The following is a 21,740-nucleotide window of genomic DNA, read 5'->3' on the forward strand; positions in this document are numbered from 1 at the left end:
TCCCTAATATGAAGATATGTCTTGAGCCAGACAATGATTCCCACTTCTTCTATCCCTCAGCAGTCTTACCTCAGTCCATTAGGAATGCATCATTTTAAATCTCCTAATTAAGAGTGTCTGTATACCAGAGGGCTTGTCAGCCTCTTTCCCGCTTCGCAAGAGAGAGAAACAGACGGGGAGAGTCCCCTCTAACCTGTGACTGTGTGTAGAATACTGATCTCCCCATGTGTCTGTGTGTAATCAATGACCTACCTGTCTCCAGAGAGGCAGATCTAGGATCAGCTAACCCTCCCCAATTCTAACTCTAACCATAAGATGTGCCACACACTAAACTAGCCTGAGAACAGTGTGTTGGGACACAGTCTTCGTAATCTTTCTCAAGAGCAGGGTTTCTAGAAGAGTTCTGACAAGAGTGGATTGCTGAATGTATTATTCAATGACTCTATATCTAATGGGTGGTTTAGTCTGTCTCTATATGTCGTTATTTAAGCAGGGGAAAGATGGCCGCTTTGTCTGAAACTGGGACCCTAAACCATTGGGGGACGATTCTCATTAAAAATATGTCCTGATCCTCCTACGTCCTCCCCTGCTTATCTTCTTTTCACCCCCCCACCTCATCTTCCCTCCATCCATCACCTCGGTTCTCCACATAATACCCAATGTCCCCTTGTCCTCCCCTCCTCTTCTGTCTCCTCTCCACACCCCCCTCTATCTATCATTCTCTTCTGTTGCCTCTCCACACCCCCTCTCTATCTATCCATTCGCTTCTCTGTCCACTCCACTTCTCTTATCTTTTGTACCCTCTCCCTTCCTCCTCTCCCTTCCTCCATCCCTCTCCCCTCTCTCTACATTCCTCCCTCGCGTTCTGCATCCCTCTATCCATCTCCAACACTCTATCAATTTTTCCTTTGCCGCACCACTCCTTCTCTCTTCCTCCCACCCCTGGCTCTCTCTCTCTCCCTCCCTCTCCCCATCAGGATCATCCAGAGAGGCCTGACGTGCCATGGCTAGCAGAGTTTACCTGGCAGACATGCTGTGAGCTGGAGGATACTCTGCCCTGCTTCAACGGCATCAAGAGAGAGATCACCGCCACACCCATCACTATAAAACTAGGTAGAGTAGTAACACAGCTATAATAACCTAGACACCCATCTCTATAAAACTAGGTAGAGTAGTAACACAGCTAAAATAACCTAGACACCCATCTCTATAAAACTAGGTAGAGTAGTAACACAGCTAAAATAACCTAGACACCCATCTCTATAAAACTAGGTAGAGTAGTAACACAGCTAAAATAACCTAGACACCCATCTCTATAAAACTAGGTAGAGTAGTAACACAGCTAAAATAACCTAGACACCCATCTCTATAAAACTAGGTAGAGTAGTAACACAGCTAAAATAACCTAGACACCCATCTCTATAAAACTAGGTAGAGTAGTAACACTCAGCTAAAATAACCTAGACACCCATCTCTATAAAACTAGGTAGAGTAGTAACACAGCTAAAATAACCTAGACACCCATCTCTATAAAACTAGGTAGAGTAGTAACACAGCTAAAATAACCTAGACACCCATCTCTATAAAACTAGGTAGAGTAGTAACACAGCTATAATAACCTAGACACCCATCTCTATAAAACTAGGTAGAGTAGTAACACAGCTATAATAACCTAGACACCCATCTCTATAAAACTAGGTAGAGTAGTAACACAGCTATAATAACCTAGACACCCATCTCTATAAAACTAGGTAGAGTAGTAACACAGCTAAAATAACCTAGACACCCATCTCTATAAAACTAGGTAGAGTAGTAACACAGCTAAAATAACCTAGACACCCATCTCTATAAAACTAGGTAGAGTAGTAACACAGCTAAAATAACCTAGACACCCATCTCTATAAAACTAGGTAGAGTAGTAACACAGCTAAAATAACCTAGACACCCATCTCTATAAAACTAGGTAGAGTAGTAACACAGCTAAAATAACCTAGACACCCATCTCTATAAAACTAGGTAGAGTAGTAACACAGCTAAAATAACCTAGACACCCATCTCTATAAAACTAGGTAGAGTAGTAACACTCAGCTAAAATAACCTAGACACCCATCTCTATAAAACTAGGTAGAGTAGTAACACAGCTATAATAACCTAGACACCCATCTCTATAAAACTAGGTAGAGTAGTAACACAGCTATAATAACCTAGACACCCATCTCTATAAAACTAGGTAGAGTAGTAACACAGCTATAATAACCTAGACACCCATCTCTATAAAACTAGGTAGAGTAGTAACACAGCTAAAATAACCTAGACACCCATCTCTATAAAACTAGGTAGAGTAGTAACACAGCTAAAATAACCTAGACACCCATCTCTATAAAACTAGGTAGAGTAGTAACACAGCTATAATAACCTAGACACCCATCTCTATAAAACTAGGTAGAGTAGTAACACAGCTATAATAACCTAGACACCCATCTCTATAAAACTAGGTAGAGTATTCACACAGCTATAATAACCTAGACACCCATCTCTATAAAACTAGGTAGAGTAGTAACACAGCTATAATAACCTAGACACCCATCTCTATAAAACTAGGTAGAGTAGTAACACAGCTATAATAACCTAGACACCCATCTCTATAAAACTAAGTAGAGTAGTAACCCTGCTAAAATAACCTAGACACCCATCACTATAAAACTAGGTAGAGTAGTAACACAGCTAAAATAACCTAGACACCCATCTCTATAAAACTAGGTAGAGTAGTAACACAGCTAAAATAACCTAGACACCCATCTCTATAAAACTAGGTAGAGTAGTAACACAGCTAAAATAACCTAGACACCCATCTCTATAAAACTAGGTAGAGTAGTAACACAGCTATAATAACCTAGACACCCATCTCTATAAAACTAGGTAGAGTAGTAACACAGCTATAATAACCTAGACACCCATCTCTATAAAACTAGGTAGAGTAGTAACACAGCTAAAATAACCTAGACACCCATCTCTATAAAACTAGGTAGAGTAGTAACACAGCTAAAATAACCTAGACACCCATCTCTATAAAACTAGGTAGAGTAGTAACACAGCTAAAATAACCTAGACACCCATCTCTATAAAACTAGGTAGAGTATTCACACAGCTATAATAACCTAGACACCCATCTCTATAAAACTAGGTAGAGTAGTAACACAGCTAAAATAACCTAGACACCCATCTCTATAAAACTAGGTAGAGTAGTAACACAGCTAAAATAACATAGACACCCATCTCTATAAAACTAGGTAGAGTAGTAACACAGCTAAAATAACCTAGACACCCATCTCTATAAAACTAGGTAGAGTAGTAACACAGCTAAAAAAACCTAGACACCCATCTCTATAAAACTAGGTAGAGTAGTAACACAGCTACAATGACCTAGACACCCATCTCTATAAAACTAGGTAGAGTAGTAACACTCTGCTAAAATAATCTAGACACCCATCTCTATAAAACTAGGTAGAGTAGTAACACAGCTAAAATAACCTAGACGCCCATCTCTATAAAACTAGGTAGACTAGTAACACAGCTAAAATAACCTAGACACCCATCTCTATAAAACTAGGTAGAGTAGTAACACAGCTATAATAACCTAGACACCCATCTTTATAAAACTAGGTAGAGTAGTAACACAGCTATAATAACCTAGACACCCATCTCTATAAAACTAGGTAGAGTAGTAACACAGCTAAAATAACCTAGACGCCCATCTCTATAAAACTAGGTAGACTAGTAACACAGCTAAAATAACCTAGACACCCATCTCTATAAAACTAGGTAGAGTAGTAACACAGCTATAATAACCTAGACACCCATCTTTATAAAACTAGGTAGAGTAGTAACACAGCTATAATAACCTAGACACCCATCTCTATAAAACTAGGTAGAGTAGTAACACAGCTAAAATAACCTAGACACCCATCTCTATAAAACTAGGTAGAGTAGTAACACAGCTAAAATAACCTAGACACCCATCTCTATAAAACTAGGTAGAGTAGTAACACAGCTATAATAACCTAGACACCCATCTCTATAAAACTAGGTAGAGTAGTAACACAGCTATAATAACCTAGACACCCATCTCTATAAAACTAGGTAGAGTAGTAACACAGCTATAATAACCTAGACACCCATCTCTATAAAACTAGGTAGAGTAGTAACACAGCTATAATAACCCAGAGATTACCACTCGGTAGAGTAGTAACACAGCTAAAGTAACCTAGATATTTCCACTAGGTAGAGTAGTAACACAGCTAAAATAACCTAGAGTTTACCACTACTTTATAATCTGCTAATGTTGTCAATGGAGCCCCTTTTACAATGTTTCTGAATTCACTCTCTGCCTAGCTACAGAAGTAGAAGAATATTGGAGTGTGTGTTCCCAGGTCGTCTGGAAGTGTGTATCAACCCAGAGAACTGGCAGGGCTACGTGTCTGACTCCCAGCTGCCTCCCTACTCAGAGGAGATGTCTGAAGAAGAGAAGGAGCAGGCAGACGGGGTCAGGGGTCACTGGGATCAGAGACTGGGGGCCTTCCAGAAACTGGTGCTCATCAAGAGCTTCATGGAGGAGAAGGTAGTGGGGGTTGTGTGTGTGTGTGTGTGTGTGTGTGTGTGTGTGTGTGTGTGTGGGGTGTGTGTGTGTGTGTGTGTGTGTGTGTGTGTGTGTGTGTCAGGCTGCTTGTGATGGTGAAAGGGCTGCCAGTTTTCTTGGCATCTCTCTCATTGTGTGTTGTATATCAATGGTCATATTTGATTGAAGTTGCCCTTCAGGCGATATCTGCAGTTATTTTCATCCATCCATTTTATTAAAGGTGTGTTCTTAAATTCAATCTCGAGTGCCAGAGTGTGCTCTGTGCGTTCGTAAATTCAGAGCATTGTCAGATTGTACGTTCATAAATTGAGCATTTTGCTCTCGGAGTGTTCAGAGCGCACACTGGACGCTCTGGGCGAGGAGTAGAGTTGATCCGAGAGTTCTGACCTAACAACTACAGTCAAGCACCCAAGCTAACTGGCTAACATTGGCTGGTTTACTAGCTACTTCCAGATACAAATGAGAGAACACCTCGATCTGGCCATTTTCTCTCCCTAGCAGAGCTGGTTAGGCTGTTTTCATGTTATCCAGAGCGTTGGTGACTAACTGCGCTGCTGGCAGCAATTTAATTATGCTTTTTTTGCTGACGTTTACTGACACCGGCCATATTCAAGGGGTGTTGAGCATGAGCATTCGTAAATTCTTTATTTGTCGTTATTTTGCGCTCACACACACAGAGGAGAGTGCTCTGAAATCGGCGTAGGTAGCCAGAGTGAATTTACGACCGCTTCCTCACTCTCCCTCCCTCCCTCTAGGTGGTGTTTGCGGTGACAGAGTTTGTGATCGTGAGCCTGGGGAAACAGTTTGTAGAGAACCCTCCTGTTGACCTGGCCACTCTCTACAGTGACATGTCTCCCTCCACCCCCCTGGTCTTCATCCTCAGTACCGGATCAGACCCCATGGGAGCCTTCCAACGCTTCGCCAAGGAGAGGGGATACCTGGACAGGTGAGGGGGTGGGACAGAGGGAGGATGGATGAAAAGGGGGGAGGTGACGGGGTAGTTGGGTAACCCTGTCCCCCTCTCTGAGACTGTTCCCCTCTCTATGTCCGTCCCCTGTATCTCAGTATTAACAACTTGTCCTTCTTTCTCATCATGTGTCCTATAGGGTAGTCTATCCCATAGGGCGGCGCACAATTGGTCCAGCGTCGTCCGGGTTTGGCTGGTGTAGGCCGTCGTTGTAAATAAGAATTTGTTCTTAACTGACTTGCCTAGTGAAATAAAGGTTCAATGAAAAATAAATTAATAAAAATCTCTTTCTAGGTCAGGGTCCTCTCTGTCTCTCAGTATTAACTTTCTGTCTCCTACTCTCCAGGGTAAAGACTATCTCTCTAGGTCAGGGTCCTCTCTGTCTCTCAGTATTAACCCTCTGTCTCTCACTATTAACCCTCTGTCTCTCAGTATTAACCCTCTGTCTCTCAGTATTAACCCTCTGTCTCTCAGTATTAACCCTCTGTCTCTCAGTATTAACCCTCTGTCTCTCAGTATTAACCCTCTGTCTCTCAGTATTAACCCTCTGTCTCTCAGTATTAACCCTCTGTCTCTCAGTATTAACCCTCTGTCTCTCAGTATTAACCCTCTGTCTCTCAGTATTAACCCTCTGTCTCTCACTATTAACCCTCTGTCTCTCAGTATTAACCCTCTGTCTCTCACTATTAACCCTCTGTCTCTCAGTATTAACCCTCTGTCTCTCAGTATTAACCCTCTGTCTCTCAGTATTAACCCCCTGTCTCTCAGTATTAACCCTCTGTCTCTCAGTATTAACCCTCTATCTCTCAGTATTAACCCTCTGTCTCTCAGTATTAACCCTCTGTCTCTCAGTATTAACCCTCTGTCTCTCACTATTAACCCTCTGTCTCTCAGTATTAACCCCCTGTCTCTCAGTATTAACCCTCTGTCTCTCAGTATTAACCCTCTGTCTCTCAGTATTAACCCGCTGTCTCTCAGTATTAACCCTCTGTCTCTCAGTATTAACCCTCTGTCTCTCAGTATTAACCCTCTGTCTCTCAGTATTAACCCTCTGTCTCTCAGTATTAACCCTCTGTCTCTCAGTATTAACCCTCTGTCTCTCAGTATTAACCCTCTGTCTCTCAGTATTAACCCTCTGTCTCTCAGTATTAACCCTCTGTCTCTCAGTATTAACCCTCTGTCTCTCAGTATTAACCCTCTGCCTCTCAGTATTAACCCTCTGTCTCTCAGTATTAACCCTCTCTCTCTCAGTATTAACCCTCTGTCTCTCAGTATTAACCCTCTGTCTCTCAGTATTAACCCTCTGTCTCTCAGTATTAACCCTCTGTCTCTCAGTATTAACCCTCTGTCTCTCAGTATTAACCCTCTGCCTCTCAGTATTAACCCTCTGTCTCTCAGTATTAACCCTCTCTCTCTCAGTATTAACCCTCTGCCTCTCAGTATTAACCCTCTGTCTCTCAGTATTAACCCTCTCTCTCTCAGTATTAACCCTCTGTCTCTCAGTATTAACCCTCTGTGTCTCTCTCCAGGGTAAGGTCTATCTCTCTAGGTCAGGGTCAGGGTCCTATAGCAGAGAAGATGATTCTGGAAGCTCTGAAGAGTGGTAACTGGATCTTCCTCCAGAACTGTCACCTGGCTGTGTCCTGGATGTTAGCCATGGAGGAACTCATCAAGACCTTCACTGAGCCTGGTCAGACACACACACACACACACACACACACACACACACACACACACACACACACACACACACACACACACACACACACACACACACACTCACACTCACACTCACACACACACCCTACACACACACACACTACACACACACACACCCACACTACACACACACACACCCTACACACACACACACCCTACACACACACCATTTACATTGACCATATTCCCTACACAGTATATGACATCCTACACCGTAGTTTAGGCACTGGAGCAGACCACTGTATTCCCACCTACTGTCTCTAGATGAAACATTATATCATTTGTCCAAATATGGTTTTCCAACAGTGTCAACAGAATATCACTGTTCACATATGGTGCTCCAACATCTTATGGATAGATACACTACAACATCAGTCAACCAGGGACGGGGTCAGAATACCACTGTTCACATATCTAATGGATAGATACACTACAACATCAGTCAACCAGGGACGGGGTCAGAATACCACTGTTCACATATCTAATGGATAGACACACTACAACATCAGTCAACCAGGGACGGGGTCAGAATACCACTGTTCACATATCTAATGGATAGATACACTACAACATCAGTCAACCAGGGACGGGGTCAGAATACCACTGTTCACATATCTAATGGATAGATACACTACAACATCAGTCAACCAGGGACGGGGTCATATTACCATAGATCTGTGTACTGTACAGTTGAAGTTGGAATTTTACATACACCTTAGCCAAATACATTTAAACTCAGTTTTTCACAATTCCTGACATTTAATCCTAGTAAAATTTCCCTGTCTTAGGTCAGTTAGGATCACCACTTTATTTTAAGAATGTGAAATGTCAGAATAATAGTAGAGAATTATTTATTTCAGCTTTTATTTCTTTCATCACATTCCCAGTGTGATGAAAGTGCTACCAAATGCTACCAAATACTAATACACTCAATTAGTATTTGGTAGCATTGCCTTTAAATTGCTTAACTTGGGTCTGTCGCAGTTGATGTCGGTAAATGAGGACCAAAACGCAGCAGGTACGTGAATGCTCATCTTGATATTTAATTACCTTTCAAAACGAACATATAAAATAACAAAAACACGAACGATCAACAAAAACAGTCTGGTAAGGCACAAGGCTATACACAGAATAATCACCCACAAATCACACATACAAACACACCCTAATATATGGAACTCTCAATCAAAGGCAGATAGACAACACCTGCCTTCAACTGAGAGTCCCAACCCCAATCAACCAAACATAGAAACACACAACCTAGACTAACCATAGAATACTAAACATAAACCAAAACCCGGAATTACTAAATCAAACACCCTTTACACAAAACACACCACCCCGAACCACATAAAACAAATACCCCCTGCCACGCCCTGACCAAACTACAAAACAATTAACCTTATATACTGGCCAGGACGTGACAGTACCCCCTTAAAGGTGCTACCCCAGAAGCACCTTAACAAAAAAAATAACCCCAAGCAACACCAACAAAAATTCCCTTTTTCTAAAGGGAGGGAAGGGAGGGGTGGCTGCCGTCAACGACGGCACTGTGCTACACCCCCTCCCCAACCCACCTATTTCTGGAGGTGGCTCTGGCTCCGGCCGTTCTAGGCTGTCGGGCCACTCTGGCTTCGCCGGGGGCAGTCGGGCCACTCTGGCAATCGGGAGAGTCTGGGCAGTCTGGCAATTCGGGACAGTCTGGGCAGTCTGGCATTCGGGACAGTCTGGGCAGTCTGGCAATCCGGGACAGTCTGGGCAGTCTGGCCACTCCGGCAGTTCAGGGCAGTCTGGCCACTCCGGCAGTTCAGGGCAGTCTGGCCACTCCGGCAGTTCAGGGGCAGTCTGGCCACTCCGGCAGTTCAGGGCAGTCTGGCCACTCCGGCAGTTCAGGGCAGTCTGGCCACTCCGGCAGTTCAGGGCAGTCTGGCCACTCCGGCAGTTCAGGGCAGTCTGGCCACTCCGGCAGTTCAGGGGCAGTCTGGCCACTCCGGCAGTTCAGGGCAGTCTGGCCACTCCGGCAGTTCAGGGCAGTCTGGCCACTCCGGCAGTTCAGGGCAGTCTGGCCACTCCGGCAGTTCAGGGCAGTCTGGCCACTCCGGCAGTTCAGGCAGTCTGGCCACTCCGGCAGTTCAGCGCAGTCTGGCCACTCCGGCAGTTCAGCGCAGTCTGGCCACTCCGGCAGTTCAGCGCAGTCTGGCCACTCCGGCAGTTCAGCGCAGTCTGGCCACTCCGGCAGTTCAGCGCAGTCTGGCCACTCCGGCAGTTCAGCGCAGTCCGGCCACTCCGGCAGTTCTAGCGCGGTCTGGCCACTCGGCAGTTCAGCGCAGTCTGACCACTCCGGCAGTTCAGCGCAGTCTGACCTCTCTGGCGACTGTTGACTGGCGGGCAGCTCTGACGACTGTTGACTGGCGGGCAGCTCTGACGACTGTTGACTGGCGGGCAGCTCTGGCGATGACTGTTGACTGGCGGGCAGCTCTGGCGATGACTGTGGATCACCACTTTATTTTAAGAATGTGAAATGTCAGAATACAGTAGAGAATGATTTTATTTCCAGCTTTTATTTCTTCATCACATTCCCGGTGTAACTGAGTCAGGTTTGTAGGCCTCCTTGCTCGCACACGCTTTTTCAGTTCTGCCCACACATTTTCTATAGGATCGAGGTCAGGGCTTTGTGATGGCCACTCCAATACCTTGACTTTGTTGTCCTTAAGCCATTTTGCCACAACTTTGGAAGTATGCTTGGGGTCATTGTCCATTTGGAAGACCCATTTGTGACCAAGCTTTAACTTCCTGACTGATGTCTTGAGATGTTGCTTCAATATATCGACATAATTCCCTACCTCATGATGCCATCTATTTTGTGAAGTGCACCAGTCCCTCCTGCAGCAAGGCACCCCCACAACATGATGCTGCCACCCCCGTGCTTCACGGTTGGGATGGTGTTCTTCGGCTTGCAAGCCTCCCCCTTTTTCCTCCAAACAAAACGATGGTCATTATGGCCAAACAGTTCTATTTTTGTTTCATCAGACCAGAGGACATTTCTCCAAAGAGTACGTTCTTTGTCCCCATGTGCAGTTGCAATACGTAGTCTGGCTTTTTTATGGCGGTTTTGGAGCACTGGCTTCCTCCTTGCTGAGCGGCCTTTCAGGTTATGTCGATATAGGACTCGTTTTACTGTGGATATAGATACATTTGTACCCGTTTCCTCCAGCATCTTCACAAGGTCCTTTACTGTTGTTCTGGGATTGATTTGCACTTTTCGCACCAAAGTACGTTCATCTCTAGGAGACAGAACGTGTCTCCTTCCTGAGCGGTGCGACGGCTGCGTGGTCCCATGGTGTTTATACTTGCCTACTATTGTTTGTACAGATGAACGTGGTACCTTCAGGCTTTTGGATATTGCTCCCAAGGACGAACCAGACTTGTGGAGATCTACAATTTCTTTTCTGAAGTCTTGACTGATTTCTTTTTTATTTTCCCATGATGTCAAGCAAAGAGGCACTGAGTTTGAAGGTAGGCCTTGAAATACATCCACAGGTACACCTCCAATTGACTGAAATGATGTCAATTAGCCTATCAGAAGCTTCTAAAACCTTGGCATCATTTTCTGGAATTTTCCAAGCTGTTTAAAGGCACAGTCAACTTAATGTACAGTATGTGAACTTCTGACCCACTGGATTTGTGATACAGTGAATTATAAGTGAAATAATCTGTCTGTAAGCAATTGTTGTAAAAAATACTTGTGTCATGCACACGGGCGGCAGGTAGACTAGTGGTTAGAGCGTTGGACTTGTAACCGAATGGTTGCAAAATCGATTCCCCGAGCTGACAAGGTAAAAATCTGTCGTCCTGCCCCTGAACAAGGCAGTTAACCCACTGTTCCTAGGCCGTCATTGTAAATAAGAATTTGTTCTTAACTGACTTGGCTAATTAAATAAATGTAAAATAAAAAATGTAAAAATAAATGAAACAAAGTAGATGTCCTAACCGACTTGCCAAAACTATAGTTTGTTAACAAGACATTTGTGGAGTGGTTGAAAAACGAGTTTTAATGACTTCCGACTTCAACTGTATATACCTGGGTATCAGGTGGTGTGAGGTGTTGCTGTGTGGTTAGGTCAGGACACAGGGTGAATGGGGATTTTAATGGCACTCACACACACACCCTGCACCTGCGGCTGTCCTGTGCTGCTGGACCTCTCTACTACACGCTATGGACTGGACTGACCCTGTGTGTGTGCTGTGTTTATGTCTACTGACTCATTCTGTCACCTCCTCCCTGTTAGACACGGTGATCCATGAGAACTTCAGGTTGTTCCTGAGCTCCATGCCCACCAAGGTGTTCCCTGTCACTGTCCTCCAGAACTCTGTCAAGGTAACGCTCACCTTTACACTCTGTCACAGGACATAGAGACCTTCGATTCTACAACTCAAACTTTGGTTCTACTACTATTCTGGAACTCAGTCTTAGATGATGAAACTCAGTCTTAGATGATAAAACTCAGTCTTAGATGATAAAACTCAGTCTTAGGTTCTAGAATTCAGTCTTAGGTTCTAGAATCTCAGTCTTAGGTTCTACAATCTCAGTCTTAGGTTCTACAATCTCAGTCTTAGGTTCTACAATTTCAGTCTTAGTTCTACAACTCAGTCTTAGGTTCTAGAGCATAATCTTGGATTGTTTAAATTGAAACAGTATTGGATTCTCAAGGCTCTGTTGAGATATTTATGGATCTTCAGCAATTCCGATATTTGCTGTTTGCGTCTTTGGACAGATTGTCCTCTCAACCTTAGCCACTCTGGACAGTGTTTCATATCCCTCACATGGCCTTCTCTAACCATGAGAGAGTAGTCCTGTCACACACGGCTTACACACGCATGTAGGACCATCGCTCTTTATAGATGCATACACACGTGTGTGCACACACACCTAACCCGTGTGTTTGAGCATGGGTGCATGTTTATGTCTCGGAATTATCTGATTGGTTATCCTTTTATTTCCACATCTGTTTGTGGACGTCTGTGGATGTGTTTCCTTGTGGATGTGTGTGTGTGTGTGTGTGTTTGCTTGTGGACGTGTGTGGATGTGTGTGTGTGTGGACGTGTGTGTGTGTGTGTTTGCTTGTGGACGTTTGTGTGTGTGTGTGTGCGTGGGCCAGGTGACCAACGAGCCTCCTAAGGGTCTACGTGCCAACGTGCGCCGGGCGTTCACTGAGATCACCAACAACTTCTTTGAGGAGCACATCCTGGGACGCCAGTGGAGGAAGATCATCTTTGGAGTCTGCTTCTTCCACGCCATCATACAGGTCAGAACACACACCTCCTACTGTATTCATTATGTCTTCTTCCACACCATCATACAGGTCAGAACACACACCTCCTACTGTATTCATTATGTCTTCTTCCACACCATCATACAGGTCAGAACACACACCTCCTACTGTATTCATTATGTCTTCTTCCACACCATCATACAGGTCAGAACACACCTCCTACTGTATTCATTATGTCTTCTTCCACACCATCATACAGGTCAGAACACACACCTCCTACTGTATTCATTATGTCTTCTTCCACACCGTCATACAGGTCAGAACACACACCTCCTACTGTATTCATTATGTCTTCTTCCACACCGTCATACAGGTCAGAACACACACCTCCTACTGTATTCATTATGTCTTCTTCCACACCATCATACAGGTCAGAACACACACCTCCTGCTGTATTCATTATGTCTTCTTCCACACCATCATACAGGTCAGAACACACCTCCTACTGTATTCATTATGTCTTCTTCCACACCATCATACAGGTCAGAACACACACCTCCTACTGTATTCATTATGTCTTCTTCCACACCGTCATACAGGTCAGAACACACACCTCCTACTGTATTCATTATGTCTTCTTCCACACCGTCATACAGGTCAGAACACACACCTCCTACTGTATTCATTATGTCTTCTTCCACACCATCATACAGGTCAGAACACACCTCCTACTGTATTCATTATGTCTTCTTCCACACCATCATACAGGTCAGAACACACACCTCCTACTGTATTCATTATGTCTTCTTCCACACCATCATACAGGTCAGAACACACACCTCCTACTGTATTCATTATGTCTTCTTCCACACCATCATACAGGTCAGAACACACACCTCCTACTGTATTCATTATGTCTTCTTCCACACCGTCATACAGGTCAGAACACACCTCCTACTGTATTCATTATGTCTTCTTCCACACCATCATACAGGTCAGAACACACACCTCCTACTGTATTCATTATGTCTTCTTCCACACCGTCATACAGGTCAGAACACACCTCCTACTGTATTCATTATGTCTTCTTCCACACCATCATACAGGTCAGAACACACACCTCCTACTGTATTCATTATGTCTTCTTCCACACCATCATACAGGTCAGAACACACCTCCTACTGTATTCATTATGTCTTCTTCCACACCGTCATACAGGTCAGAACACACCTCCTACTGTATTCATTATGTCTTCTTCCACACCGTCATACAGGTCAGAACACACCTCCTACTGTATTCATTATGTCTTCTTCCACACCGTCATACAGGTCAGAACACACCTCCTACTGTATTCATTATGTCTTCTTCCACACCGTCATACAGGTCAGAACACACCTCCTACTGTATTCATTATGTCTTCTTCCACACCATCATACAGGTCAGAACACACCTCCTACTGTATTCATTATGTCTTCTTCCACACCATCATACAGGTCAGAACACACACCTCCTACTGTATTCATTATGTCTTCTTCCACACCGTCATACAGGTCAGAACACACACCTCCTACTGTATTCATTATGTCTTCTTCCACACCGTCATACAGGTCAGAACACACCTCCTACTGTATTCATTATGTCTTCTTCCACACCGTCATACAGGTCAGAACACACACCTCCTACTGTATTCATTATGTCTTCTTCCACACCATCATACAGGTCAGAACACACACCTCCTACTGTATTCATTATGTCTTCTTCCACACCGTCATACAGGTCAGAACACACCTCCTACTGTATTCATTATGTCTTCTTCCACACCATCATACAGGTCAGAACACACACCTCCTACTGTATTCATTATGTCTTCTTCCACACCGTCATACAGGTCAGAACACACACCTCCTACTGTATTCATTATGTCTTCTTCCACACCGTCATACAGGTCAGAACACACACCTCCTACTGTATTCATTATGTCTTCTTCCACACCGTCATACAGGTCAGAACACACACCTCCTACTGTATTCATTATGTCTTCTTCCACACCGTCATACAGGTCAGAACACACACCTCCTACTGTATTCATTATGTCTTCTTCCACACCGTCATACAGGTCAGAACACACACCTCCTACTGTATTCATTATGTCTTCTTCCACACCGTCATACAGGTCAGAACACACACCTCCTACTGTATTCATTATGTCTTCTTCCACACCATCATACAGGTCAGAACACACACCTCCTACTGTATTCATTATGTCTTCTTCCACACCATCATACAGGTCAGAACACACACCTCCTACTGTATTCATTATGTCTTCTTCCACACCATCATACAGGTCAGAACACACCTCCTACTGTATTCATTATGTCTTCTTCCACACCGTCATACAGGTCAGAACACACACCTCCTACTGTATTCATTATGTCTTCTTCCACACCGTCATACAGGTCAGAACACACACCTCCTACTGTATTCATTATGTCTTCTTCCACACCGTCATACAGGTCAGAACACACCTCCTACTGTATTCATTATGTCTTCTTCCACACCGTCATACAGGTCAGAACACACACCTCCTACTGTATTCATTATGTCTTCTTCCACACCGTCATACAGGTCAGAACACACACCTCCTACTGTATTCATTATGTCTTCTTCCACACCGTCATACAGGTCAGAACACACCTCCTACTGTATTCATTATGTCTTCTTCCACACCGTCATACAGGTCAGAACACACACCTCCTACTGTATTCATTATGTCTTCTTCCACACCGTCATACAGGTCAGAACACACACCTCCTACTGTATTCATTATGTCTTCTTCCACACCATCATACAGGTCAGAACACACACCTCCTACTGTATTCATTATGTCTTCTTCCACACCATCATACAGGTCAGAACACACCTCCTACTGTATTCATTATGTCTTCTTCCACACCATCATACAGGTCAGAACACACCTCCTACTGTATTCATTATGTCTTCTTCCACACCGTCATACAGGTCAGAACACACACCTCCTACTGTATTCATTATGTCTTCTTCCACACCATCATACAGGTCAGAACACACACCTCCTACTGTATTCATTATGTCTTCTTCCACACCGTCATACAGGTCAGAACACACACCTCCTACTGTATTCATTATGTCTTCTTCCACACCGTCATACAGGTCAGAACACACACCTCCTACTGTATTCATTATGTCTTCTTCCACACCATCATACAGGTCAGAACACACACCTCCTACTGTATTCATTATGTCTTCTTCCACACCGTCATACAGGTCAGAACACACCTCCTACTGTATTCATTATGTCTTCTTCCACACCGTCATACAGGTCAGAACACACCTCCTACTGTATTCATTATGTCTTCTTCCACACCGTCATACAGGTCAGAACACACCTCCTACTGTATTCATTATGTCTTCTTCCACACCATCATACAGGTCAGAACACACCTCCTACTGTATTCATTATGTCTTCTTCCACACCGTCATACAGGTCAGAACACACACCTCCTACTGTATTCATTATGTCTTCTTCCACACCGTCATACAGGTCAGAACACACACCTCCTACTGTATTCATTATGTCTTCTTCCACACCGTCATACAGGTCAGAACACACCTCCTACTGTATTCATTATGTCTTCTTCCACACCGTCATACAGGTCAGAACACACACCTCCTACTGTATTCATTATGTCTTCTTCCACACCGTCATACAGGTCAGAACACACACCTCCTACTGTATTCATTATGTCTTCTTCCACACCGTCATACAGGTCAGAACACACCTCCTACTGTATTCATTATGTCTTCTTCCACACCATCATACAGGTCAGAACACACACCTCCTACTGTATTCATTATGTCTTCTTCCACACCGTCATACAGGTCAGAACACACCTCCTACTGTATTCATTATGTCTTCTTCCACACCGTCATACAGGTCAGAACACACACCTCCTACTGTATTCATTATGTCTTCTTCCACACCATCATACAGGTCAGAACACACACCTCCTACTGTATTCATTATGTCTTCTTCCACACCATCATACAGGTCAGAACACACCTCCTACTGTATTCATTATGTCTTCTTCCACACCATCATACAGGTCAGAACACACACCTCCTACTGTATTCATTATGTCTTCTTCCACACCATCATACAGGTCAGAACACACACCTCCTACTGTATTCATTATGTCTTCTTCCACACCGTCATACAGGTCAGAACACACACCTCCTACTGTATTCATTATGTCTTCTTCCACACCATCATACAGGTCAGAAACACACCTCCTACTGTATTCATTATGTCTTCTTCCACACCGTCATACAGGTCAGAACACACCTCCTACTGTATTCATTATGTCTTCTTCCACACCGTCATACAGGTCAGAACACACCTCCTACTGTATTCATTATGTCTTCTTCCACACCATCATACAGGTCAGAAACACACCTCCTACTGTATTCATTATGTCTTCTTCCACACCATCATACAGGTCAGAACACACCTCCTACTGTATTCATTATGTCTTCTTCCACACCATCATACAGGTCAGAACACACACCTCCTACTGTATTCATTATGTCTTCTTCCACACCGTCATACAGGTCAGAACACACCTCCTACTGTATTCATTATGTCTTCTTCCACACCGTCATACAGGTCAGAACACACACCTCCTACTGTATTCATTATGTCTTCTTCCACACCGTCATACAGGTCAGAACACACACCTCCTACTGTATTCATTATGTCTTCTTCCACACCGTCATACAGGTCAGAACACACACTTCCTACTGTATTCATGATGTCTTCTTCCACACCGTCATACAGGTCAGAACACACCTCCTACTGTATTCATTATGTCTTCTTCCACACCATCATACAGGTCGGGAACACACCTCCTACTATATTCATTATGTCTTCTTCCACACCATCATACAGGTCAGAACACACACCTCCTACTGTATTCATTATGTCTTCTTCCACACCGTCATACAGGTCAGAACACACACCTCCTACTGTATTCATTATGTCTTCTTCCACACCGTCATACAGGTCAGAACACACCTCCTACTGTATTCATTATGTCTTCTTCCACACCATCATACAGGTCAGAACACACACCTCCTACTGTATTCATTATGTCTTCTTCCACACCGTCATACAGGTCAGAAACACACCTCCTACTGTATTCATTATGTCTTCTTCCACACCGTCATACAGGTCAGAACACACACCTCCTACTGTATTCATTATGTCTTCTTCCACACCGTCATACAGGTCAGAACACACACCTCCTACTGTATTCATTATGTCTTCTTCCACACCGTCATACAGGTCAGAACACACACCTCCTACTGTATTCATTATGTCTTCTTCCACACCGTCATACAGGTCAGAACACACCTCCTACTGTATTCATTATGTCTTCTTCCACACCATCATACAGGTCAGAACACACCTCCTACTGTATTCATTATGTCTTCTTCCACACCGTCATACAGGTCAGAACACACACCTCCTACTGTATTCATTATGTCTTCTTCCACACCATCATACAGGTCAGAACACACACCTCCTACTGTATTCATTATGTCTTCTTCCACACCGTCATACAGGTCAGAACACACACCTCCTACTGTATTCATTATGTCTTCTTCCACACCGTCATACAGGTCAGAACACACACCTCCTACTGTATTCATTATGTCTTCTTCCACACCGTCATACAGGTCAGAACACACACCTCCTACTGTATTCATTATGTCTTCTTCCACACCATCATACAGGTCAGAACACACACCTCCTACTGTATTCATTATGTCTTCTTCCACACCATCATACAGGTCAGAACACACACCTCCTACTGTATTCATTATGTCTTCTTCCACACCGTCATACAGGTCAGAACACACACCTCCTACTGTATTCATTATGTCTTCTTCCACACCGTCATACAGGTCAGAACACACCTCCTACTGTATTCATTATGTCTTCTTCCACACCGTCATACAGGTCAGAACACACCTCCTACTGTATTCATTATGTCTTCTTCCACACCGTCATACAGGTCAGAACACACCTCCTACTGTATTCATTATGTCTTCTTCCACACCGTCATACAGGTCAGAACACACCTCCTACTGTATTCATTATGTCTTCTTCCACACCATCATACAGGTCAGAACACACCTCCTACTGTATTCATTATGTCTTCTTCCACACCGTCATACAGGTCAGAACACACACCTCCTACTGTATTCATTATGTCTTCTTCCACACCGTCATACAGGTCAGAACACACACCTCCTACTGTATTCATTATGTCTTCTTCCACACCGTCATACAGGTCAGAACACACACCTCCTACTGTATTCATTATGTCTTCTTCCACACCATCATACAGGTCAGAACACACACCTCCTACTGTATTCATTATGTCTTCTTCCACACCATCATACAGGTCAGAACACACACCTCCTACTGTATTCATTATGTCTTCTTCCACACCGTCATACAGGTCAGAACACACACCTCCTACTGTATTCATTATGTCTTCTTCCACACCGTCATACAGGTCAGAACACACCTCCTACTGTATTCATTATGTCTTCTTCCACACCGTCATACAGGTCAGAACACACACCTCCTACTGTATTCATTATGTCTTCTTCCACACCGTCATACAGGTCAGAACACACACCTCCTACTGTATTCATTATGTCTTCTTCCACACCGTCATACAGGTCAGAACACACACCTCCTACTGTATTCATTATGTCTTCTTCCACACCGTCATACAGGTCAGAACACACCTCCTACTGTATTCATTATGTCTTCTTCCACACCATCATACAGGTCAGAACACACACCTCCTACTGTATTCATTATGTCTTCTTCCACACCATCATACAGGTCAGAACACACACCTCCTACTGTATTCATTATGTCTTCTTCCACACCGTCATACAGGTCAGAACACACCTCCTACTGTATTCATTATGTCTTCTTCCACACCATCGTACAGGTCAGAACACACCTCCTACTGTATTCAGTATGTCTTCTTCCACACCGTCATACAGGTCAGAACACACACCTCCTACTGTATTCATTATGTCTTCTTCCACACCATCATACAGGTCAGAACACACACCTCCTACTGTATTCATTATGTCTTCTTCCACACCATCATACAGGTCAGAACACACACCTCCTACTGTATTCATTATGTCTTCTTCCACACCGTCATACAGGTCAGAACACACACCTCCTACTGTATTCATTATGTCTTCTTCCACACTGTCATACAGGTCAGAACACACCTCCTACTGTATTCATTATGTCTTCTTCCACACCGTCATACAGGTCAGAACACACCTCCTACTGTATTCATTATGTCTTCTTCCACACCGTCATACAGGTCAGAACACACACCTCCTACTGTATTCATTATGTCTTCTTCCACACCGTCATACAGGTCAGAACACACACCTCCTACTGTATTCATTATGTCTTCTTCCACACCGTCATACAGGTCAGAACACACACCTCCTACTGTATTCATTATGTCTTCTTCCACACCGTCATACAGGTCAGAACACACACCTCCTACTGTATTCATTATGTCTTCTTCCACACCGTCATACAGGTCAGAACACACACCTCCTACTGTATTCATTATGTCTTCTTCCACACCATCATACAGGTCAGAACACACACCTCCTACTGTATTCATTATGTCTTCTTCCACACCGTCATACAGGTCAGAACACACACCTCCTACTGTATTCATTATGTCTTCTTCCACACCGTCATACAGGTCAGAACACACACCTCCTACTGTATTCATTATGTCTTCTTCCACACCGTCATACAGGTCAGAACACACACCTCCTACTGTATTCATTATGTCTTCTTCCACACCGTCATACAGGTCAGAACACACCTCCTACTGTATTCATTATGTCTTCTTCCACACCATCATACAGGTCAGAACACACACCTCCTACTGTATTCATTATGTCTTCTTCCACACCATCGTACAGGTCAGAAACACACCTCCTACTGTATTCATTATGTCTTCTTCCACACCGTCATACAGGTCAGAACACACACCTCCTACTGTATTCATTATGTCTTCTTCCACACCGTCATACAGGTCAGAACACACCTCCTACTGTATTCATTATGTCTTCTTCCACACCATCATACAGGTCAGAACACACACCTCCTACTGTATTCATTATGTCTTCTTCCACACCGTCATACAGGTCAGAACACACACCTCCTACTGTATTCATTATGTCTTCTTCCACACCGTCATACAGGTCAGAACACACACCTCCTACTGTATTCATTATGTCTTCTTCCACACCGTCATACAGGTCAGAACACACACCTCCTACTGTATTCATTATGTCTTCTTCCACACCGTCATACAGGTCAGAACACACACCTCCTACTGTATTCATTATGTCTTCTTCCACACCGTCATACAGGTCAGAACACACACCTCCTACTGTATTCATTATGTCTTCTTCCACACCGTCATACAGGTCAGAACACACACCTCCTACTGTATTCATTATGTCTTCTTCCACACCATCATACAGGTCAGAACACACACCTCCTACTGTATTCATTATGTCTTCTTCCACACCGTCATACAGGTCAGAACACACACCTCCTACTGTATTCATTATGTCTTCTTCCACACCGTCATACAGGTCAGAACACACACCTCCTACTGTATTCATTATGTCTTCTTCCACACCGTCATACAGGTCAGAACACACACCTCCTACTGTATTCATTATGTCTTCTTCCACACCGTCATACAGGTCAGAACACACACCTCCTACTGTATTCATTATGTCTTCTTCCACACCATCATACAGGTCAGAACACACCTCCTACTGTATTCATTATGTCTTCTTCCACACCGTCATACAGGTCAGAACACACCTCCTACTGTATTCATTATGTCTTCTTCCACACCATCATACAGGTCAGACACACACCTCCTACTGTATTCATTATGTCTTCTTCCACACCGTCATACAGGTCAGAACACACACCTCCTACTGTATTCATTATGTCTTC

The 21,740-nt window shown here is 43.8% G+C and overlaps 1 protein-coding gene across 2 annotated transcripts in view; it reads left to right on the forward strand.

Annotated features, from left to right (window-relative positions):
* Positions 1-21,740, forward strand: part of LOC106610484 (dynein axonemal heavy chain 6) — a gene marked incomplete at its 5' end in the record, with an annotated part of 62,493 nt that overhangs the window by 22,538 nt on the left and 18,215 nt on the right. The window contains 6 exon segments of one of the 2 annotated variants that reach the window (XM_045714180.1): positions 978-1,113; positions 4,431-4,618; positions 5,392-5,582; positions 7,133-7,293; positions 11,612-11,700; positions 12,482-12,628. In XM_045714180.1, the coding sequence (XP_045570136.1) occupies positions 978-1,113; positions 4,431-4,618; positions 5,392-5,582; positions 7,133-7,293; positions 11,612-11,700; positions 12,482-12,628 (912 nt within the window). 2 annotated transcript variants of the gene reach the window in all.

Source organism: Salmo salar, unplaced genomic scaffold, assembly GCF_905237065.1.
Source record: "Salmo salar unplaced genomic scaffold, Ssal_v3.1, whole genome shotgun sequence".
In the NCBI taxonomy this organism is placed as follows: domain Eukaryota; kingdom Metazoa; phylum Chordata; class Actinopteri; order Salmoniformes; family Salmonidae; genus Salmo; species Salmo salar.